Source organism: Diabrotica undecimpunctata, chromosome 2 (assembly GCF_040954645.1).
Source record: "Diabrotica undecimpunctata isolate CICGRU chromosome 2, icDiaUnde3, whole genome shotgun sequence".
Lineage (NCBI taxonomy): Eukaryota > Metazoa > Arthropoda > Insecta > Coleoptera > Chrysomelidae > Diabrotica > Diabrotica undecimpunctata.
In genome coordinates this window covers 17,927,313-17,952,505 of record NC_092804.1, presented here as the reverse complement: position 1 = coordinate 17,952,505, position 25,193 = coordinate 17,927,313, and the positions used below count along the sequence as shown (strand labels likewise).

General features: G+C 33.8%; 2 protein-coding genes across 5 annotated transcripts in view; one reads left to right on the top strand and one right to left on the bottom strand.

Moving 5' to 3' along the window:
• The window catches only part of CdGAPr (GTPase-activating protein CdGAPr), a 320,315-nt gene that overhangs the window by 218,674 nt on the left and 76,448 nt on the right, over positions 1-25,193 (top strand). For 3 of the 4 annotated variants that reach the window (XM_072522419.1, XM_072522418.1, XM_072522420.1), the window contains exons 6-7: positions 3,497-3,742; positions 7,995-8,126. In XM_072522419.1, coding sequence (XP_072378520.1) covers positions 3,497-3,742; positions 7,995-8,126 — 378 coding nt within the window. The remainder of the gene's footprint in view (positions 1-3,496; positions 3,743-7,994; positions 8,127-25,193) is intronic. The other variant, XM_072522421.1, reaches the window with a different exon arrangement.
• Positions 15,067-20,986, bottom strand: LOC140433215 (protein obstructor-E-like). Its single transcript, XM_072521255.1, has 2 exons — positions 20,817-20,986; positions 15,067-15,773 (listed from the first exon to the last, which is right to left on the bottom strand). The coding sequence occupies exons 1-2, from the start codon at positions 20,884-20,886 to the stop codon at positions 15,226-15,228; spliced, it is 618 nt and encodes a 205-aa protein (XP_072377356.1). The 5' UTR covers positions 20,887-20,986; the 3' UTR covers positions 15,067-15,225.

The following is a 25,193-nucleotide window of genomic DNA, read 5'->3' as shown; positions in this document are numbered from 1 at the left end:
ACTTAATAATTCGAAGTTTTATTTTTTTTTCTCTCACAAATTTCTAACCATTTGATATTTCAAACACTCAATAATTCGTAATATTTTAAGAGTCCCTCGAGTTTGGAATTAACGAGAGTCGAGTGTATTTAATTATTAATTTTTGTAGTATGTTTAAAACATTATTTAGGCATGCCAAAAAATGTAACAAAACAAATTTGATAAATTTATAGTGAGTGCCTATGCATTTAAATTTCTTTCGTTTGCTTTGTTTCGATGATTTACATTGTTCTATTTTCGTAGTAGACCAGGGTGGATCTGTGAAAAAATGACTACATTTGGATGTGAGAGGTAGAATTCTGAATTTTGTAGAAAAAGTTGTGTGATAACTTCAGTTATAATAATTAAAGTATCTGCCTTCTCAAATAGGTCAGGAATATTAATAAAAAAAATTAAAATGTTTGAAAATTACTAAAAACATAGTTTTTTTTTCTACTTTCCTTGCTGAACTTTAAAACATTCATCCAAGATACGACTGATTAAAAATGTTTTGATTTATTACCCTTGTTGCAAAATAGCAATAAATACAAATAGGGGTAGAACATTCATTTTCTTATTCAATGTTTTTTAACCACTTATATTGCACTTAGGAGCTTCATAATTTGCCTAGAAAAATTTTATAATATAATAAAACAGTCCACCAAATTTCATTAAAATCGATTTAATAGATTTTGGATACTAATTTTGCAATCTATTTTTTTGTAAATTGAAATTCTTTAAAATCTTGTGCAATAAAAACTATACCATATATGAAATAAAAAATTTCCATAAAGAGGTAAAATACGTTAAAACGGGGTACCAGGGAAGAATGATGAATGTAAAAGATAAGCAAGGAAACCTGATAGTGGACGAAGACCAAACATGTGAAAGATGTAAAGAATGTTTCGAAGAGCTGCTAATTGACGGAGTGACTACTGAAGAAAATTATAATGTTCCTAAACCCTAAATAGTAGTAGAAGAAATACCAAAGCCCAGAAGAGAAGAAATTGAAGCAATAATAAAAGATATGAATAATCAAAAAAGCCCTGGGAGAGCGGTATTGTGGCAGAGAACTTAAAATATGGAGAAGAGGCTTTACAAAACCAACTTCTTGAGCTAATACTAGAAGTATGGAATACCGAAGAAATCCCCAAGAATGGAACAAGTCTATTATAATATTCCTTTACACAAAATGGGGGATAGAACTGAATGTGCAACCTATAGAGTAATATCCTTTTAATAGGTAATTTACAAAGTGTTCTCCATAGTAATTAAAAAGCGATTAGAAATATATGTGGAGAAGAATGTAGGAGAATACCAGGGAGAATTTCGCAAGGGAAGATCAACAACCAATCAATTTTTATGCTAAAACAAATCCTGATCAATTGCTATGAATACAACATTTGAGCACAAGTACTTTTCATTTATTACAAACCGGCCTACGATACAGTAGACAGAAACAAATTAATAGAAACATCAAAAAGAATCCCAAGTGCCAGAAAAAATAGTAAGATTGGTCGAAATAACAAGAAAAACCATTTGCGTTGTGAAATACAATGGATACAGTCTCAGAAGAATTCGAAGTGAAAAGAAGGTGTTCGCCAAGGAGACCCGTTGTCTACCTTTCTGTTTAATATAGTTCTAGAAAAAATTGTAAGGGTTAGTTGGATAAATAGGTCCGGCACTCTTTTCTACAAAGAGCACCAATGCTTAGCGTATGCTGATGATGTGGTTCTCATTGCAGGAAATGGAAAAGAACTGGCAAGTATAGCAAGATGACTGATTCGGGAAAGCTCTAAAATGGAACTGAAAATGAATATTAATAAATCCAAGTACATGGAAATCTCGAGCAAAAAAGAAATAAACACTAGTGGCTCCTTTAAATTAGAGATGGAGGATCTATCAATTGTAGAATTTGAGAAGGTGGATGAATATATCTATGGCTGAAAGCAACAATAAGATATCATGTCAAATTGAAATTACAAGATGATGATAATTAAAATGTGCAGTAGTATTAAAAATCAGAAATAGGTGAGCAAAAACTTATTTTTATTGGATATTAATCTATGAATACAAATAAGTAAAATCTAAACCGACTTCTTGCAAATGTTCTAATAGTAGGTCGTGTCTTACTCTATCAAATGCTTTTTCGAAGTCTATAAAGCATATAAATATATCTTTCTGTTGGTCGTAGCATTTTTGGGCGAGAACTAGTAAACTGAACAGGGCCTCTCTCGTTCCCATGCCGGCTCTGAATCCAAACTGATCGTCTCCGATGATTGTTTCGCACTTTCTATAGATACGATTATGTACGATTTTTAGTAGGACTTTTACTGCATGACTCATAAGGCTTATCAGACGGAACTCATTACAGTGTTGTGGGTTTGGCTTTTTTGGTAGTGGGATGAATATTGACTCCAGCCAATCTTGGGGTATTTTACCTGTATCATAAATGCGATTGAATAAAAGGACAAATATTTCGATATTTTCTTCGCTGATTAATTTTAACGTTTCCGGGTGTATTCCTTATTGATCAGACATATAAATAAGAAACTGAAATCAACCTGAGACTGGCCAAGAGCAACACTGGGGACATGAACAAAAGAATTAAGGCCAAATATGTATCTCGTAATACAAAAATAAGATGTAACAATAAAACACTGAAAACTTTGTTTTCAAACTTCCACAAAATTTATTTTAAATTCTTATCACTACAGCTGTTTCGGCTGATTGCCTTTCTCAAGTGATCACTTGAGATCACAAGATCACAAGATCACTTGAGAAAGGCAATCAGCCGAAACAGCTGTAGTGATAAGAATTTAAAATAAATTTTGTGGAAGTTTGAAAACAAAGTTTTCAGTGTTTTATTGTTACATAAAATGAATTTCCATCAAGTAACGGTCGAATCCATCAATTACAAAAATAAGAGTTTACAAAACTATAATTAGACCCACAATTCTATACGCTGCCAAGACAGGGTAATAAATTATAACCTTTTTAACCAGTCGTATCTTATAGAAAATTTAATTATTGCTATTTTAATTCAATATGACTCTTCTCCAAAATGAATTGTTTTAAAGATATAAACAAGGAAAATAGAAAAAAAATATTTTTTAGTCATTTTTAAATATTTTATTTATTTTATTAATATTCTCGACCTATTTGAGAGGTAGATTAAGTTAATTATTATTACTGTAGTTATCATACAACTTTTTCTGAAAAAATCAGAATGCTACCTCTCACATCCACCTCAAAACAGATCCGTCCCGCTCTATAGATGTTTCCTCGGAATTCTGTTAGCTAGTAAATACGCTTTTATTATAACTAGTCCGTTGGTGTAGTTCGTTAAAACTGTTTTATTAACTCAGGTTGAAATTCCATAAACCTCCATTTAATACCTCCATAAACCTGAAACATTTAAACACACGGTCGTGATTGAACTAAGCATTAACGCTACCAGAGTTTCTCGTTTTTGTAGGTCCTTAGCATTAACACCGATTAAACCAGTATTGAGGAAACACGGTAAACTGATCACGTTCTTTAGGAGTTTTATTTTGAACAGGCCGTCGAGGAGGCGACTGAAACAATCAGGAATATTGAAGGAAAGGGTATTCGGCTGCGATCTCGGCGAACATCTGCTCAATTCCGGAAACGAAGTTCCGATGGTGCTCAAGTGTTGCGCTGAGTTCATTGAGAAGTACGGCATCGTCGACGGAATCTACAGGTGAGTTATGTTTCTAATTATAATAGTAAATAAAATAAACACACTGACGAAATTAAAGAGAAGTGTTTAATGCACGTTGTAAGCGACTTGAAATTGTAACAACATTAACATCTTTTGAAGTACCTACATACAATAGTTGCATACAATATTTTTTTCTACGTTCCTGTAAAAGTGATGTTAGGTCAATTAAGTTAGTTTTTTGACAGTTGAACTGTAATATGGGATATTACAAAAACTTCAAACTCATTACTTTGCCCATAACACAAAAACTTGTTTATTTAGAGATTTGACGTCAACAGACAACTTTTTCAGAAAAAAAGATACGTAATATGAGATATGCTAAATTATAATATGTTAAGAAACAAAAAAGTTATTGCAAAAATGAACAACAACATCACTGTTTTTGAATAATCTTAGTAACTTTTTTATTATTTATTAAAATATGTTTAAATTTATCTGGAATTGAATTATTTATCGTGTTTGAATTTTGTACAAAAGATGGGCCAGATCGGTTGAATAGTTTTTGCGAAATTTAATTTGATTTTATAAGATTTTTTGAAAAATGGGCTAATTTCTAAGGCTGGTCCAGATAATTTGATTGAATGGATCTGAATAGTCCGGGGCTTATTTTGTTCGTTAATGCGTATACTAATAACATTGAAAATAGTTTAAAAAAGTTACATTTATGTACACAAAATGATTTAATAATAAATAGCACTTTTTAAGCTTATAAACATTTACAAAAACTCAGTAGAATTTAGTTTAAATTAAATGGAAATAAAATATTCGGAAATCTGTTTAAAAACAACTTAATTAAAAGTCCTATGATGTATAGGAGCCGAGATAGCCCTTTTGTAATCACTGTTACGTTAATTAACAACGTAGGGGTTAAATTAACCCATCTTTTGTAAGAAAAGTCAAAATTCTTAACAAAACTTTTAGCAAACAAAATTATTGAAAATTGTTTAAACATGAGTGTTGTAAACAAAGAATACTTTGTATTTCGACTAGAGTAAAAGGAGTGAGGGTAGCAGACTGAAGAGCCAGTCGCGCTTTTCAAAAAATTCAACACAGTTTCATAATAGAGCGCTTGGAAAAAATGACCTATCTCGGGATCTTCTGGACTAAATATTTCAAAATTACTCAGCTCATTTAGCAACTCATTTTGTTCTTTGGAATTATCGGTTTACAGTTTGTCTTTACAGTTTCCAATAGCAGATTTTCAAATTTGACTGACTGACAGAGATAATGTTGAAAGTTGGGGACGATTACAGGTTATCACCGGGGAACTGTTTCTTAAAGATTTCTGCTACATTTCGGGAGATCTTTCTTCGATTAAGGTAAAAGTTTTGACAGCAGGATTAACCATATCCTTAAGCGGGGAGTAGTTGAATATAAGTAGATGGCAAACAGCTTCTTCAATAATCGATAGTCCCCCGTCTGTTTTGGTAGGATCTTGGACATTGTCATTGTTTCACATACCACTGTTTCAAGGTAATAGCGCTAAACATAGAAACAGGAACGACATTATTCCAAAATGGATAAATAACAGCTTTCCTAAAACCATTCAGTATTATTTCTGAGTTTAAATCGTGCCAAATTTCTCCAATCATTGTAGAAAATTGTCTTTTTGGCAGCTTCACTCCTTCTTTGCCATGTGACTAACTTTTGATCCCATGAATTTTTCAATGGTTTGAAGACGCTAAGGTCTAAGGGTTAGAGCACGTGACTTGTATGACGTGGTAGTTTTAAATATGTAACTTTAGATTCAACAGCTTTTATTAATTGGATACTAATATGGGTAGAATGGCCGCCATATATTAATAAGACTTGGCGGTTTGCTCCAATTGATTTCAAAAATTGTTTTTCAAAATAATTTTCAAAAACGGTTTTTTCCATCCAACCGTTGGCAGTTGCCGTAAATGTGGTTTTATGAAAACCAGTATTCTCTGGAGCACACCATTGATCCCAGATGTTTTCTCCCTTAAAAATTATAAGTGGTGGGATGTTGTCATGCGATGCAGAAACTGCTATCAAAACAGTTATATTCCCTGTTCCATGTGCACTTATTGTTCGAGTGCAGAACATGTTCTTACCACCAACTACTTTAGTTTTGGAATGGTCGAAAACTAGATTCATTTAAGTTCCAAATTCTACAAGGACTATTACCTTTCTCCATCTTTTTCCAATTACCTTTCTGGTAGTTTCCAATAAATTAAAATATTTTTGGATTATAAAGGATTGCAACATCATTTTACGGGCTACATAAATTGTTTCTTGTTTTAAAGCAAAAAAACCAATCTTCTCCAGGATGATCGTCTTTAAAAGGAGTTTTCAATTTGTTGGTTTCTATAAACTGCCCAAAAAGCTCCAACACCTCGTTTCTGGACAATCCAAATCGGTGCTTTTCCATTGTATGGTTCATCAGCAAGTCGCCTTTCATGTTCTGAAAATTCTGTTCTTCTGCCAAGTGATTTACTAAATACCATGTTTACCTTTTATACGATCCATTATTGTGTTTAACGGTATTTTGTATTGTTTTCCCTAATTTTTATCAATAATTCTCTAATGTTTTTGCTGAATACGCTCTTTTTGGGTCCATTTTGGGTCTAAAAAAAGTTGTAAATAAATAATTTGGAATGGAAACCATAAAAAATTTAAAAAAACCCTTGTTTGAAATTGACTGAAAAACGCACAACTCCGGTCTTACTCCGCTACATGCTTCGAACTTGCCCCGTGCACTAATATTTGCGGGGCGAGACCAGAGTTGTGCTTTTTCCAGTAAATTTCAAATAATCGAAAGGATTTATTTATTTAACGTAAACTTTAAGTAATATTCTTAATACTTACCAAAAATAAGTGCACACGACACAAAATTTGCTATGAAACAACGGCACTTTGTTTGACAGCTCTTGGTTAGATTTGTATTGCAACGGTAATCATATTTTATAAATGTCAAAACAGAAACTACTACAGTAATTACTTATGAGTGAGAGACGTCTATGTCAATCAGTTGATACTAATCCATTACAGGTTTCTACTCCTTAGCTTGTACAATTGAATGTATGTTATAATAAATTTAGAGCCATTACGATCTTGCCCCGTTTAAGATCTTATTCCACTTCACCTTACGCCTTAATGAAGAAAATATTGGATTATTAAGATCCATTCAGTCACATTATCTGGACCAGCCTTAGAAATTAGCTCATTTTTCAAAAAATCTTGTAAGCAAATTAAATTTGGCAAAAACTATTCGACTGATCTGGCCTAGCTTTTACACACAATTCAATCACAATAACACCCTCAAGTTCAGGTACATTTAAACAAAATTTAATAAACAAGAAAAAAGTTATTAACAATATTCAAAAACAGCGGTTTTGTTGTTCATTTTGCAATAACTTTTTTATTTATTATTCGATTTTAATTTAACATATCTCATTGTGTATCTCTTTTTCTGAAAAAGTTGTCTGTTGACATCATGTCTCTAAATATACAAGTTTTTAAGTTATCAGGAAAATAATAAGTTTGACGTTTTGATTGTTTATTTAAAAATAGTTCCACTAAAAAATTGATGAATCCCTAGATGAGAGTATTTTTGTAATGTCTCATACTACACATTTCAACTGTCAGACCCGTCACATTTTGTCACTTTAAAGAAAAAAGGCTTATTTTTTAATAACTTGAATTAAAAAAACGGTTTAATAAAAGTTAAAAGTAAATGTACATATTTTTAACTTGTTTGTTTAACCAACGATTTTCTTTAGTATAGTTCCCAATTAAGGACAATTTGTCAACATTACAAAACAGTACTTCCTATAATCCTAGGCAATAATAATAAGCTAAATCGAGAACTTTTCACCTCCCCCCACGTATCTGTGCATGTTTTCCAGTACTTAATTTTTAATTTGTCTGTGATTTGTAGTACGTTCTAGAAAAAGACAATTCATTTCTTAGTTAAGTATACAATAAATCCTCCCCTTTGGTATAAATACAAAACTGCTTTAAATTTATTTTCTTGTATTTTACTGATACAAGTCTCCTTTTAACAACTTGTCAGAAATGTTTTCTATTGACGAAGTTTCGAAAACAATTTAACTGTTCTTTGTTAAGCATTTAAAGACCTTCGCATCGGATAAGAATCTACATTTTATCTCGACAGCGAAAATAATACTTCCTTTTGTCGGAAAATTATACGATCCGTATGAAAATGGTGGTCTAGCGTACCTTCAAAGACGATCCGTTGTTCTTTTAGGTTATCTGGAGTTACTTCGAACATCCAAAAGTTGCGGAACGCCTTCGATGAAGACCGAATTCCAAACTTGTGTACAGAAGATATCTTGCAAGACATTCACTCCGTTGCATCACTTTTGAAAATGTATTTTAGGTAAGTTTTTACCATAATATTACAATACATTCATAATATACAATATAGTATTGATTACCTCAAAATCTTTAACCCAAGAACTGAAAAAATAAGTTGAATAATAAAATATTTTGTTCGAATAAACGAACTTTAATCAAATAAAAGGCAGATATCGAGCATAGTTTTTTATTAAATCTTGCTTTGCTTGCTAAAATTAAGTACTTTCGCTCCTAGAGCATCTTCCGGGGCATTTCGTCAAAATTATATGCTATTCAGCACTTTTATGAATGTCATAAACAGTATATAATACATTTACACAACACTAGACAAAGGACACAGTTTAAAATTTTTTAAATTTGAAGAAGCTACATAGTGGGTGACAGCAGGAGAAATTCTCTCTCCTACTGTCACCCACTATGTAACTTCTTCAAATTAAAAAAAAATAAATTGTTTGTCCTTTGTCTAGTGTTGTGTATATGTATTATTTAATGTTTATGACATTCACCAAATTGTTACTCCTGAAGATGCTCTAGGAGAGAAAGTACTTGGGCAGGATTTAATAAAAAACTGTGCTCGATATCTGCCTTTTATTTGATTAAAATAAAATCTTTGTTTAGAATGATCTATTAGTACGTTACATTTCTGGATCATGTGTAATGACTAACTCTGTAAAATCATAAATTCATGTCGGTTCTATATTGATAACTTGGTAGTAATACGACGAAATCAATAATAAAGGCGGTACTAATAGTTGCATCCCACCAGGAGTTCTTTGCTATTATTTTAATTCGTTAGTGTAAAGAAGACCGGATTGGTTGGTTACTAATCGATTTTTAAATACTTCCTTTTTATTTTTAGTTTTGATTTGACATAATTTGTAAAAAAGGTAAAACCTTATGATTCACCAAATCAATAATAAAGGCGGTACTAATAGTTTTATCCTACCAGGAGTACTTTACTATTATTTTAATTCGTTAGTGTAAAGAAGACGGGACTGGTTGGTTACTAATTGATTTTTAAGTACTTCCTTTTTATTTTTAGTTTTGATTTGACACAATTGGTAAAAAAGTTACAACCTTATGATTCACCAAAAATTTATTGGACGTGAGCGATTTGAAGGTTTGGCCAATACATTTTTTGTGTTTTGTAGTAGATGAATTTATAAGGTAATAAATTCTTAGACAGGATTAAGGCATTATTTTTATTATTACTTGTTATTTTTAGTTTTAATTTGTGCAGGATAGATAAGAGAAGTGATAGAGTACAGATATACAACAGTTATTTGTATAATAATAACAATTCATTGTAAAAAATTCCATTTTTTTAGATTTTTTGCTTACCATTAAAAAGCTTGATATTTGAATAGAATAGAATAGAAATATGCTTTATTGTCACTGAAAATTGTACAATTTTATGGACAAAGCTTACGAACCAGTTTACGAATAAGTTTAAGTTGCTGCATGTGATACTGAAATATATATAAAATATGTGAAATATATATAAAAATACTTTAATTGCTTGTACCCAACCGTACTGTAATTTCTTAGTTATTCGTTAAAAACTCTTCCACTGAATAATATGGTCTTTCTAGATAGGTTTTGGTCAATTTACGAAACTCAAGAAACGAAGTTGTAGATTTAAGTTGCAAAGGGAGATGGTTGTATAATTTTTTTGCCGAATATAATATAGATTTCTTTACTAACTCAGTGGACGGGATCGGTAAATACACATCAAAGATTGAATTTCTGGTGTAGTAGTCATGATTAGATCTTGCTGGAAAAACATATAGGTGTTTACGAATTAAGCATTAAATATATAAAGAGGGAAGAGTTAAAATCCCGTGATTTTTGAAGTAGCTTCTGCAATGTGTTAATCTACTGAGACCAAAAAGATAGCGTATTGCTCTTTTTTTTTAATTTAAAAATAACATCAGATTGGACAGCTGTAGGTACTAGAACCCCAAAAAGGAAGGCCATATCGAAGATGAGCCTCGAACAAAGAAAAATATGTTATTTTGGAATATGCTAAATTGATTTCCTTCGAAACAGATCTTATTACATAGCAGGCTGAGGCAAGTTTCTTACTTAACAAATCGATATGAAGGAACCATTTAAAATACCAAGACATTTTACAGAATCAACGATACTGATCTGGCTGTTATTAAGAAGCAAGGGTTGAAGAGCTCCTTTATCGGATAATGCTACTGTTGTAGAAATTTAGTTTTTTTATCAAAATGTCGTGATTTGCACAATCAAAAGCTTTGGCATAGTCACAAAAAACAGTGGCAGTGTAAAAATTATTGTTTAGTGCTTGATAGACCTCATGTAGTACAGAAAACATACCATCACTGTTACATTTATTAGATAAAAAGCCGAACTGACTTTGTGATAAAATGTTGTTTTCAACGAGAAAGGACATAAGTCGGGATAGGACCGGTAGTAAAGCAATAGGTCTATAGTTGCAGACATTCGATTTTTCACCACCCTTATGAACAGGAATTTTAATGGCTGTCTTTAGGCACTCTGGAAATATACTTTTTTCAAAGGAATCATTAATTAGTGAGACCAGGACTTCCAACACATTTTTTGGGAGATTTAAGAAAATTTTTATGGATAGTCCATCAGTACTGCAGGAAGATTTGCTTTTGATACTACTGATTGTTGGGATCAGTATATTTTTACTCACATTAATGAAGTATTTATTTAGATTTTCAGGGTTTGGAAGAGAAAATGTTTGAGCTGTGTTAATTTTATTTGGAAGATCGATTATTATGGACCAAGTTTCTCTTGCAACATTTTTAGAGCTTCCCAGACGGTTTGGTGTTTGGTGATGTTTAGTGTGATAAGTTTTAGATAGGTTCCTCTGTACTTGGATATATTCAGTGACAAAGACGTTGGTAGTAAATTTCTTGATGTACAGTAGTTAACGCATATTTTTGGCTGATATGCGAATACCTTTGGTAGTCTAAGGTTTGTGATGTTTTGACTTAATTGTAATTAAAGGAAATCATCATCATCATCAACTAGCCTCTAACGTCCACTGCTGAACATAGGCCTCTCGCAAGCATTTCCACTTAGTCCGATTTTGCGTCATCTGAATCCAATTTGTTGTCACTCTTTTTATGTCATCTGTCCATCTGGTTGGGGGTCAACCTCTATTTCTGTTAGCTTGTATTCGGGGTATCCATTCCAAAATCTTTTTGTCCACCGGTCATCAACTGATCTTGCTACATGACCTGCCCAGTTCCACTTTAGTGTTGTTATCCTTTCAATAACGTCTGCTACTACTGATCTTTTGCATATAGTAGCATTGGGTATTCTATTACGTAGAGAAATCCCTAACATTTTTCTCTCCATTGCCCTTTCCGCAACTTGTAGTTTACTCAAGAGTAAATTAAAGGAAATGCCTTATTGAAAATTCAACAAAAAACAAATTGAGGTAAAATTTCAAAACTTTATCTTTTAAAATATAAAAAAAAAGCTATAAAATGGCAATTTTTAAAAGTTGTAAAATTAATTTGTTGCTTTGAAAACAAAATAAGGTACAATCGTTAATTATTTATAACTATTGTAAAAAAATCAACCTAGATATTTGTTATTACGTCTAAAATTAGGTGTTGTGGTTCTTAACAAACCCTCAAAATTTCAGATCAATCCATTAATTAGTTTAAAAAGTACTCTGTTGTTAAAAATAATGGAAGATACGGTAATTCTAAGCATACCATATGAAAATCTCAGAGTTAAACTATCAATATGTATCAAAAAGTGGAGAAAAAAATATGTTTGAAAAAAATGAAGCTCTTTAATGGTAAACAAAAATTTGACAAAATGGCATTTTTAACACTAAATTGTTAATAATTAAACAAAGACGCCGAAATATCTGCAGAAAACGTATAGATTTTCTTTAAATAGACCTATAATAACTAAAATAAATTTCAGATACCTAAATTTGTCACAGTCCCGAAAAGGGTCTTTTTTTTGCTTATTTCTCTTGGATGCGCCTGGGCTCGCTTCTGATTTAGTGGTCAATATCCTTCTGGGGTATCTCGTTCCATCAGCTAATTAACTCCTCTGGAAGTGCTCTCAAAGTTTGAATAGGATTGTTTATAAGAAGTCTCCGACATGTCTCACACGTATTCAGTTGGGGATCTTCTTCTTCGTCAACCATTTTACATCTACTCCTGAATGTAAGTCTCCCCCAATTGATTTCATCTTTATTTATCTTGCGCTATATAATCCACTGTTTGCCTGCCACTGATCTTGTGTCATCTACCCATCTCTGTTGAGGTCTTCCTATGCTTATTGTCATCCCCCTTGTTCTCCATTAAAGGATTCTACGTGTCCACCTGTTATCATTATATCTGGCTGTGACCGGCCCAGTGCCTTTTTATTTTTGTAATTTCTTTCAAGATATCCCTGATCGTCGTTCTACGTCTCATCTCGGTGTTTCTAATCTTATTTCTCAGTGATATTCCAAGCATGTTTTGTTCCATTATCCTTTGTAACGCAAGGTCCCAGTGGTCTTGCGTTATCTTCCATCCACCCTATGGCTCTACAGCCCAATTTGAGCACTGGCCTCCCTCATCAAACCTCTCCATCTGTTACGGTCTGTAGCCATTCTGTTCCACGATCGACTGCCAAGGAGATTCCTGGCGTCCTCATCCACATCATCCTCTCCTCTTCTCATGCATGCTTGCATTCAACAGTTTTTTTAGAAGCATGTTTTCTTCCATCCTAAATACATGGCCTGCCCATTGAAGACGCTGTAGGCGGACATACTGACATAAAGTTCTATGAAGTTTCACACTCATAGCTCACTATCGGTCGGATTATGGTCTTGTAGATTCGTATCTTAGTTCTTTAATGTACTTTTCCTGATTTAAGTATCGTGCTCATAGCAAAGTATGTCGTATTAGCTAGGATGATTCTTCTTCGTCCATATTATCCATCGTCCATCCTATCTACTTTTTGAAGTTGTTAACTGTCAGGTAGGATCATGTTGCTCCGATTGACTTTGTACTAGTTAAACAATGCTGAAATTTGAAATTTGAAATAGGTCAGGCCATCTCATGTTGTATCTGTACCTGAGCCACTGTGTCCGACATGTCATTTGGATGAGCCTAACTAATTCAGAGGGTATTTCAATTCAAATGCACTTAATGTTTTGTATTAGTGTGTTTATTGAGTCATATGCCTTTATTTAAAGTCGATGAAAATATTATAGACATCTATGTCATGTTCCCAGACTTTTCTTAAGACCTGCTTAACCGCAAAAGCCTTGCGTTATCTAGCTGAAAAGTTGCATGTCTGAGTGTCTGAAGGTAGGGTATGAGAGGAGGTTCCAGAATTTCTTCTACGTACCACTGAGCTATCATGTTCCCTCTGACGAAGATTCGAGGTGACGTTAAATCATAAGCGATGGTACTCCACACCATAAGCCCAACAGTGCGGTGCACGTGCTGTTCGACCAAAATCTGTGGATTTTGTCTTTCGTTGCCTCTAAATCTATCTACTATTTCTCAGGAATACGATCTGTTAGATTCTATTCTTCCTAGATACTCTTCTATCTTCCTAGTACACTCTTCTGCATTAGGTTTCACTACTGCTACTTTCGCTTTCTTTTTGGGAATCCTATAGTTTTGAAGATGTGTGTTAGACTTATTTCTTGCCACTGTTTATATAATTTTCTCTTCTTTATTTTTTGTTGAGCCTCATTTGGTCACCACTCTAAGTGTCTTTATTTTGAAGGTTTTTCCAATTAGTTTAAGACCAGTATCTCTAATAATATTGGTCATATTCCACCAATTTGTATTAGGTCTTCATTTTATGCTTCAGTACATTTTTTCTACCATTTTTGCTCTGAATATAAATTCTTTCCCATCGTGTTAACATCCATCACTTGACCTTACTTTGTAGACCTTACATTCACGTATATTTTTTTTTCTTAACGTGAAGTAATCGATTTGGGAGTGATAATGTTCACTTTTGTGTATGTTTATGAAATGTTTTGTATATATTTTATGAAAGAATATGTTACAATCGCAATATCTAATCCTCTTAAAGGTTCATTTCTAGTTCCAAAGCATAGTCCTCTGTGTATTACTTAATACCCTCTCCTGGATTGGCCCACATGAGTATTAAAATCAGCTCCTAATATGACTCTCTCCTCTGACGGAACATCACTCAGTGTGTCTCCTAATTTATAATTTTTAATTTCAAAGAAAACTTTTTTTTCATTTTCACCTAGATCGATTTGAGGAGCATATACACACAACATTCCACACTTCTTTATCAAATACAATTATTCGACCTTACAACTTACACTACGTTGCCTTTTCTCTATTAGCAATTGTACTAACTTCATTTCTGATGTTACTTTTCCCTATATACCCCAATTTGGATACTTTACCTAGTTATTCCTTTTGTCCGTTCTCTCTTCGTAATCTCCTTCTTTTAAGCACATCTACCAACTCCATACTGGTATATATACTGTAAGACATTCTTTATTCTCAAGATCGTATCCTAAAGAGATGCCATTATTCCAGTGTAATTTTTGTTAACATTGGAGAAAATCTTTTCATTATTATGGCCTGAAAAGATTTGGGACTTTTCATACCTGAATGAATGTCTTTTCTGTTAGCATTATTTTCTGCACGCTTTAACCAACACACCTCCAATGCAACCAAAGTGCAGTATTACCCCACAACCGCTAACATTATACTGTACAGACCAGGATTCCTACTGTAAGGACTGCTCTGTAAGCCAATGTATTGTTCCCGTTACTAGAAGGCATGTACACTATATATGGGATACTTTTTATTTTATTATTTTCTTCTCTAATTACTAAGCTATTAAACAATATTGGGCAATATCTGACAAATATATGTTTGACATGATAATAGCCAATCTTCAGAAATAAAGTAAGGAAACCATAGGAGCATATATTAAAATTTTCAATTAAATAAAATTACAAAAAATTATATTTATATAATAAATATTTTACAGTTCTTTATACCGCTCTCAAAATTTGATCAAACCACAGTCCTGGGTTACTTATGAGTAACCAGGTGATTTATTTACAGTTACTTTGTCATTTCCCACCTCTTCTTCATTGATGTAGTTCAACGAACTGTCGTAGTATCTATTTTTCTGTTGTAACACCGTGCATTTTGTGGCCAATCGCAAGCTAAAACTTTGTAATTGAACTGGAAGGGTTTGGGACATTTCATCAATACCTTCTTTCCGTTGATACATTTATAGAAATGGTTACAGCTTTCTTCGTGAGGTAGAAGTGGGGAAGGTTCGTATGGATCTTTCTTTTCAGGACACTCGCCGTTTTCTGCTGAAGGCGACGTTTCTTCGTCGCTTAAGTCTAAAGTAGTAGTTTCCTGGGGATCATAAAAATCAAAACTGTGTACAACTAACTTATTAACATTGTTGTGTATTCTATTATTACAGTCTACGTTGTAGCTATTATCACAGTTTGAGATATGAGTATTAAATAACTTTCCTGTGGGACATTCCTTTTGTACTTTAACGCCGTATACGCATCGGTAATACAAGTCGCATCGGGATTCATGGGCAGTCTGTTGGTTTTCTATTTTACACGAGTTGATGTTCTGTTTCTCTTCAGAAGAATGTCGTGGGAAAGACTCTAGCTTTGAGTTTTCTGGAAAGAAATTATAAATTAATTTTCACATTAACTAGTTTTAAAAATATAAACAGTTAGTGGCAATCAAGCAAAACGCAGATAAATGTAGCAGTTAAAAAATAGCAGTATAGAAGTTAAATGTAAACCGAACTAACTTCCGAATTCCGAAAAAAATAATTCCGAATAAAATTTGTTTAAGGCATTAAATATGTAGACGAAGTGGTCAAAAACGGATAAGGGTACAAAAACATCATCCACGCAGTGCAGTAGAGAGAACATTATTACCGCGGTATCTAGGGAGAAGAGGGCTTATGGACATAGGTGAACAGCTGGATAAACAAGTTGCTAACTTAAGAATCTATTTTCAGACGCAGGCTGAGACATCTACTTTACATCGCGCAATTTGCGCAGTAGATGGCACAACGTCGCTTAAACTAAGGAATCAAGACATATGCATAAACTACCTTTCTAAACAAGAAAAAATGCGCACCTATCTCAATATGTCGACAATAGGTAGATAGATAGATTTAGAAAGGCCTATTGACCTATTCCACTGCGACCTTTTCAGATTTATTGTGGTCCTCTAGTCCTAGATAACATTCTCTAGCCTGACCCTTTTTATAAAATCTAGTAGCTTCGAGACTGTACCTTTCTTGTAGCTATTTGCCGGTGGATTTTCTTCTCCCAATGCAAAGAACCGCACATTTGCCAGACTGTCACACTGACATAAAATGTGCTCTGCTGTTTCTTCTTCGAGGTGACAGAATCTGCACAGGTATCATGATATAATGGTGATAATCCCATCAGCTTCAAGTGCCTATTCAGCTTACAGTGCCCTGTTAGAAGACCTACTATGGCTTTGACTGTTTTCCTGTCTTTGTTTCTTAGGTCTGCCGTAAATTTTGGCTAATGTTCTGTAATGAACTGTTTCGACTGTGTTTGTCCTGGTGAATTCCTCCACCAATCCAGAGATTTGTGAGCTACCCCTTTCCTTGTAGCCGTTCTTGTTACTTACTTTGCAACGCCACAGAAGGGTTCCGGTCCAATGAATGGCATTCATGAGTCTTGTTTGGCCATTTCATGTGCTTTTTTATTGCCCTTATGACCCTCGTGCTCCGGTACCCAGGCTACCGTAACCTTGCTACGGTCTCCTAGTTTATTTAGGGCACACACACAATCCCACACTAGCTTAGAATTGAACTCTACAGAATTGAGTGCCTTAAGCGCTGCCTGACTATCTGTGAACAGAACGTTCTTTCCTTCCTTTCTATTTCTTCCACGCAGTGATGGATTGCCGTTATTTCCGCCTGGAAAACTGTCACATCCTTAGATAGACTTATCAGGAAAGGTATCCCTTGATTTGTCCCGACAATACAGCGACGAACTATTGGTTGACATCAGAAAAGATGTTTTCCGACGCAGAGGGAGGGTGGTCTACTTGCCATTCAGGATCAGGTTATTCCAACCAAAAATACTGAAACTGAAGACTACTATATTATAGTAACAACCGAAATATGTTGTTAAAGACTCTCAGGTCCAAAACGAAAAATGCTGATATGGATGTTAAGCCTCAGAAACCATCGACCATCTTACTTGGTGCTGCCAGGCGTTTGTCGGTACTGATTGTAAAATCAAAAACGCCATGACTCAGTAGGTCAGATTATTCCTCAAGAACTAGGTAACTAACTGGGAAGTTTCCAAACCGACCATCGGATCAGATCGGATTTAATCTAGGTAAATAATACAATATTGTTCTGAAGCTATTTTCTTGTGGTATTTTAAATTAGGTACTATTTTATTGGGAATGAGCCACAATTGAAGGTTAAAATAAGTTTATTGACGTTTCAATTTTTACTTCGAGAAATCGTTCTCAAAATACAAACATCAATAACGTCCATAAACTTATTTTAACCGTCAATTGTGGCTTATTCCCAATAAAATAGTATCAAAATAACACAGTAGTTTAAAATAAAATAATAACGATTCATATAAAATAAAGGAATTATAATCTAACGATAGGGAAGATAATCCAATGATCTCTTATCTATCTAAAATAAATTTTTGACATATAAGATGCATTATTAAGATCCACAACATTCGCGAAGATTGCGTTAGTAAAATATGGATTAGCCGGTATTGTATCAGTCGCAAACAAATGATGTGACTACAGAATATAAAGAACTGGACAGGCATACATTATACTGGCGAGCTATTTTATGCCGCGAAGGATATACTTCTGGCTTTAAGATAATGCTTAAACCTTCTAAACCCTCGACCTTTTAAACCTTATTTTACCATTCAATATTGTTTCTTGGATACTACTCGACCTTCCGATTCACCTGACATCGATATTTACGTTCATAACTTCATCTACCTTGATCTTAACTCTTGATCTACCTCTTCGTCCAGTTACCTTGATTTTTATCAAAGAATACGTCTTGCAGTGTACATCGTACACTGACAATTATATCTTTGGGTTCATCTATTTCTTTGTACGATGCTACCAGGTATACTGTGGTTTGTTGAGCCTAGTTTTCTCTGAAGACTCTTCTCTCGAATATTAAACTCTGCTTTCATTTGTGTTGGATTGTCTCAAATCCATATAGACTTGTAAGTATTAATTGGCTATATATAGGCTATTATTGCACTCTAATATTTTCTTTTTATCTTCATTAAATTTGGTCCTTCGCGCCACATTAAAGAAATTATGAAGATTGCAGTGATTGGAAGTAGAATATTTAAATTCGGAATCATCAATTTCTGGGGTTGAAAAGTTGCTGATGGATCAAAGACGCAATCCAAAATAAATAAAAAGAAAAATCGAAAACAAACAAAAACCAAAAATTGCAACTAGAATTGGAGACATAAAAGTTCAGATCAAGCATTTAATAATAAAGTTAATACTGAGAAGCACACTAATTTTTGATATAAAAACTTCTACAAAACGAAATATATTAACCAAATCACGATATATTAAAAATATGACTTACCAGAAAAACGTGCAAGATACAAAAGTAAATAGTTAAAATAATTCCAAAATACACATACATATATTATTATATCTCACAGGATTTAAGAATGACTCACTTCGTTAACAAGCATTTTTAAGATAAGCTTATGATGTTAGATATTTTTTTTCTAATCCTTTGGTTTATTTAACACGACAGATCAACAATCTTGCATATTATCTATATGGTTTCTTTGAATTATGTATTTCTGTTTATACAAGTCTCATTTAGAATTAAGAACCTATTTTTATTGTACCTTTTCATATGCAGAAGTTATAGAAGCGCAAACATAGACTCAGATCATTGCCTAGTGATCTCAACATTGAGGGCTAGAATTTCAAACACCAGTAAAGAAAATAAAATGGATAAAAAAAATGGAATGTGCAAAAACTGAGAGATGCAACAATTGCAGAACTGTACTCGGAAAACATCACCAATAGGCTAAGGAATCAAAAGGTAAATGAAGAAGGCCAGACAGATATAGACGCCTACTGGACCAGAATAAAGGAAGACATTGAAGCAGCAGCGAAAAATGAAATAGGAACAGAAATTTGTGCCTGTAAAAATCATTGTTTTGACGATGAATGCCAGAATGCCACTAAAAAGAAAAAAATCAAGCCTACAGAAAGATGCTAGGAATACCTAGCTCTTTCATTGCTTTGAAGATAAAAGTTGAATGTAGAGTACGAATTCAGGGGGAACTGTCTGAACCTTTAAAATCAAATAACGGGCTACTCCAGGGATAACCTCTCTCCTATATACTGTTTAATCTGGCTCTGGACAAAGTAATACGTAAGTCACATATCACAACTATTGGTTCAATATAGAGTATGGTGGAAATGAAAGGAATAAATTCGTTATTTCGTAAACCGGAGACTTCAAGGAAAAATCCTGAAACCCGTCGATTTTTATTTTTAAATAAGCTATTCGTAAGAATACATTTTTATTTTTGACGTCATCTATGTGAGCGTGATGACGTCATTGCTAAAATGTTTGAATAGAAAGGGGGGTATTGTAATACATAATTTGAAAGGTCTTTTAAATACCTATTCAAACAAACAAATGCAAACAAAACCCAGATAATGGCAAATCTAGTGCTAGCACAAAACATCAGAATAGGGTACGAAATGGCACGACGAATTCGCTACGAAATAAAAATGGGTAAGAACAACGAAACGCATGAGATACCGCGTAAAATAGGTTTGGATTGTGCTCCTTGTTTTTTATACATTACTGTTTTCTAGAGTACTAGAAACGAATAATGTTAATGCTTAAAAATATTCTTTATGATAAAAGACCAAAATGTAAAATTAAACCAACTGAACTCGGAATATAGCCGAATATCATGTTCATCATGTATTAACATCAAACAAAAGAATGAAAAGTATAATATTGTTTAGAGGAGCAAACCTTAACACTTTTCATATTTTAGTATAGTGAAAATTCAGATGGCAAATGTCAATGTCAAAACGAGAAAGAAATGAAATGTTAGGGCAGAGAAAGCAGAAAATAAGGAGAATGAAAAGTAATGAGAAGCAAGATGAAAGGGGAAGACAGTAAAGATAATTATAGCTTGTAAATTAAGATGAATATGTATAAAGGAAGACAAATAACTTATCAATTGTTAATCGATGCAAAGAAGGACCTGGGAAAATTGGGGGACGAAGTTCTAAAGGAAATGAAGATCAGTTGATTTAAAAGATAAAAGGGGATAATAAGCAATGGAAAAATGAAGATATGGTTGAAAATACCCCAAACTATAAGCGCGCGATTTATTATAACAATAGAATCCCCGATAGAAATATCCCGATAATTGGTGTCTCGTACTCCAGTGAAATGTTTAACGAATTAATACATAATATTGTATAACACCTAATAATAACAAACTTAAACATTTCATAAATAACAGCAAATAAGTAGTTAAACTTTAACTTAAGAAGGGTGAGGTGATTCGAAGTATTTGGGTGAGCGTGCTAATAAATTTCGTGAAAAGTTTACTAGACAGTTTTTTCTAGTTGAAACGCGATAAATATCTGACGTTAGATATACTTACTTTGTACTAAATGTTTTCCATAAACTCCTTGTAACACCAGCAGTAGCATCATTATCCAGTAGAATTCCATGGTTTGTCTTTTGATCAATCAAAAACGATGAATTTATCAAAACACACAACGGTAATGTCTACTATAAAACCTGAACAAGAAATGACTTCAAACATCAAATATTTTATCTCTTATATTATTTTAATTAAGTCATTAATCCCTCAACAAATTAAATCATTAAAATGTGTATCACGCTTTATCGTAGTGTGCTGTTTAGTCGATAAAATCATGTTAGGGTTCTAAAAACTGTACTTACGTCAAATTGCAAAAACATATTTTTATGATTGTCCATTGTGGCAAAGTGTAAGCTGGTGTTTATTAAACAACTTGTGTACCTCTCTTTGGGGTAGAACAATTGAGTCTAAACGTCATGAATAATATTTACAACAATAATATTAATCCGGTTTTTCAACATGCGTCAAAATGAAAACACTTCCAGAAATTACCAAATCTACCAACTGCCTGGATTGATTTTATTCGTGACTTAAAATCTGTTATAATTTTTTTTATAACAGATTTTGTTATAAATCCAGAACTTTTCAGTGCCTTACTGTAAAAACGCCCCCTGTATTATATCCTTCGGTCGTACTATTCACCTTGTAATGCTTTTTATCAAGCAATTCCTGCAATCATTCTTATTCTTCAGTTGCCATCTTCGTTACGAAGGTTGACAATCTTCATGACTCTATTCACTTTAATTAGTCTAAGATCCGATATAAGAAAGACCTTCACCGATCTGTTTAATGAATAAAAATTATTTGATAGGTAATTTAGTATGTCATCTTAGGTTCCGTCTGGTTCTGAGGCTTTATATTCGTTCTTTGAACCTTGTTTTCTTTTGCAATGGGTAGGATGCTAACCTGGCCCATCAACCACCTCTTTTATCCGGGGTATCAACGCCGCTTGTCCTGTTCTCAACCACCTCCCTCAGTAGTGTCTACTGGAGCCTTTCCTGGATGGTTGCATTTGAAACTCTATCTTCCTATGTCGCCCCGACGATTAGTCGATAGCATGACGTCTCTGATCTCTCCAGCTTCCTCCAGTTAGTTTCTGCCGTGGAACTCCATACTGGAATTGCATACAACATCACTGACGTAATGTAGGCCTGGTATAATTGAATCTTCTTGGCCGTCGTTAGGGGACTTGTCCTGAAAATATAAGGGAGTATTAGTTTTTTAGCTATAGTTGCTTTTACCTTGGTTTCTTGAACATACTTCGTGAAGTTTAGTCTTCAGTCCAGGTGGACTCCTAGGCACTTGACTGATGGTTCTGAGTGGATGATGTTTCCTCTCATCGTAAGGTCGACTACTGGTGGGCTAGTCTGCTGTAAAAAGATGATGAATTGTGTCTTCTCAGCATTTATCTTGATTTTCCATTTTTCCGCGAATTCTGAGATCCTATCCAAGTGGTTTTCTAACGTCGGGACGATCCTTCTATCCTCTTTTCCTGATGTGTAGATTGCCGTGTCGTCTGCATATAGTGCTGTATTTGTTCTTGCATCTGTTGGTAAGTCTGAAACAAAAATATTGTATAAAATAGCCGATAGGATACTGCCCTGAGACATTCCTTCTTGAACATCTTGCATCCTGGACGTCTTTTGGTCCGCTGAAACTTGAAAAGTTCTATTAGTTAAATACGAGTCACATATATTAACTAAATAATGTGGCAATCTAGCTCTGTCCATCTTGTGAATGAGAGCTTTCTTCCAGACTGTATCATACGCTTTTTCGCTTTGTCGCTTTAGCTGAGGATGCTATTCCATTTTTCTGGTTTCTGTTGAAGCGGATCTTCGTATCGCTGACAACTCTTGCTAGCTGTAGTCCGCAGTTTCTTCCTCTTCTGAATTCGAATTTGGATGATTCTTTTAGAGACAAATTGATGCAGTTGATACAATCAATACAGTTGGTTATGGAACTTTTTAGTGGTTAAAGAGGCTAGCCAAATTGCGGATTGTGAAATTTTGTGCATATTTCACAGCAAAATCACTAAAACATCAGTATCCAATTAAAATCCTTGATCCAGGAGCGTGAAAAACAATCCGCGTATCTGCTTCTTCGTGGTAACATGTAAAATCAGCTTCTTCAGTTTTTTTAATGTAACTATTGTGAGCTTGATACGAGTAGCGCTGATGACCAACGGTTAAAATATTTTTTTGTTTTGGATTTTTGGAAAATTTTTACTATCCCAATAATCAGTTAAAAATCGTACCAGTGCCCCTTTAAAACGATAGTTTTTAAGTCTTTGCAAAAAATCTTTAGGCCTAACTTGTTAAGGTCCTGAAACTTTATATGGAGTATCGAATTCCTTTCGAGCTTGACGTTCAGAATCTTTGATTGAGGTGACAAATATTAAATGGATTTCTACAGCATTTGTGGAACAAATTTTTATTATTATTGATTCTGCAATTTTTTCAAATGTTTGTGGCATAGATGTACCAATGAGGTGTAAGTAATAAAATCCATCTATTATTTCTACGTTAATAAATGTGGGCTCAATCATTTCTGTATTCAATTTCAAAGTCATCGCAAATCCTTGCTTTAGGAGTTTTCAACATTTCACCAGTACATGAAAAAAGTGCAGGCGGCATGGGTGCGAGTGGAAAAGTCAAGCCATGTTCTAAATTCATTTTCTTTTATATCCTAACTGCCAGAAGTCGTCCAAAGATGTCTCGTTCTATTTTCTTCGACACCTTCTTATTTTTATCTTTAGTCATGAGCAGCAAGATTAATGACTTTGTTACGTTTTATAGGTTTCTCAAATCTTCCAGGAGTTGAAGAGAAATTTGAAATAAACTATAATTTTTGTTGACTATCAGTTTTCTTATGCCCATTTAAATTTTAAAGAAAGGACACTCCCGCCCTCTATTTCGTCTGTTTTGTATTTTTATTTAACTATCCTTATTATAAATCAAAATTCAAATGACAGACAAGGGACCATTATTTTCGATTTGCCTAATAATTCCCCTGACACGTTGCATCATCCTTTGGACGACCTCGGCGTCAATTTCTCTAATTTTTGTATATATGCGGCGTCTTAACTGTTCCTGATTTTGTGCTTCCCATTCTTTATTATAGACTTTCCGACTTAATATTGCCCAGAACTCTTCAATTGGACGAGCCTGAGGTAAGTTGGGGGGATTGTCTGCTTTCGGTACAAAGGTAATATTGTCAGTTTCGTACCAGTCCCTTGTGATTCTCGCGTAATGACATGAAGCAAGATCTGACCAAAAGACTATTTGATCATTTGCATGATGTGTGTTCACAAACTGAAGCAATTAAAGATACATCTTTGAATATAAATATTTGCGTTTAAGGCTTCGCCTCGAACAACACCAACGTAGGGCTGTGAGATAAAGCCAGCCTCAGAAATTGCACACCATACCAAAATTTTGTCCTCAAATTTTTTCTTACATTTGAATTTTATTTCATCAGGTACATTTTCGTAATCTTTCGTGTAAAACCCATCGTTACCCTTCATCTCAGAGTTGGACAAAGTAAAATATTTTTCATCGTCCATCACGATCAACTTGTTGACGAAATGCACTCGCCTTAACGCGCGGCAACATCTCGGAATTCTCTCTAATTGATCCTCTGTGTATTTCGAAGGTTTCCTTCTTTTCCGCTAAATAATATTGTTACTCGATAGGGTCCTGTATACTGTAGTCTTTCCAACATGAAATCTTCTGGCCAGTTTTCGCTGTGAGACCCCAATTTTGTTCTTAGCTGCTTCAATCAGTCTTGCCTCTCTTATATGGTTCAAAATCCGCGGTCGGCCACTTTTACGCAAGTTAACACATGGTATCCCTTCTTTACATTCTCTGATTGTGCGATAAATTGTCGATTTGCTTATGTTTTGATCTCGATAAATATTAACATTATCTCGTTTCGACATTCGCCCAACCATATTATAAACACCTCAACGAATATCAATTTTATAAGACATTTTGCAGAGCACAACCCAAAATATTCTGCTTTGTTTATTAAATGTCAATAACTGATGACATTGCAATTCCATGGATTTCTTTGTTAAATGCATTTTGCTTCTCAATCAGACCAGGTGAAATTTTTCCCAAAACTTTAGGACCATACGTTATGTCGACCTATATTTCGGTTTCTTTTTTACTCTTAACACATTAGTAATGTGATCCACCAAAAGACATTTAGAACCTTTCTATACGTCCACACCTCTTTATGTTTTATGTTAAAATGTGTACGTGTTCTATCCCTTACTCTACGAAATTTCACCACAATGTTACAGCAATACATTTGGATGTGTAGGCTTGGAGAGGTAATATCTCTATATCGAGTTGACTGAACACTATTCATTTA

Bases quoted from the DNA above. Each gene is read 5' to 3' on its own strand.
- LOC140433215 (XM_072521255.1), bottom strand. From the start codon at position 20,886: ATGGAATTCTACTGGATAATGATGCTACTGCTGGTGTTACAAGGAGTT. The intron at 15,774-20,816 runs GTAAGTATATCT...ATTTCTTTCCAG, and splicing joins TGGAAAACATTTAGTACAAA to AAAACTCAAAGCTAGAGTCT.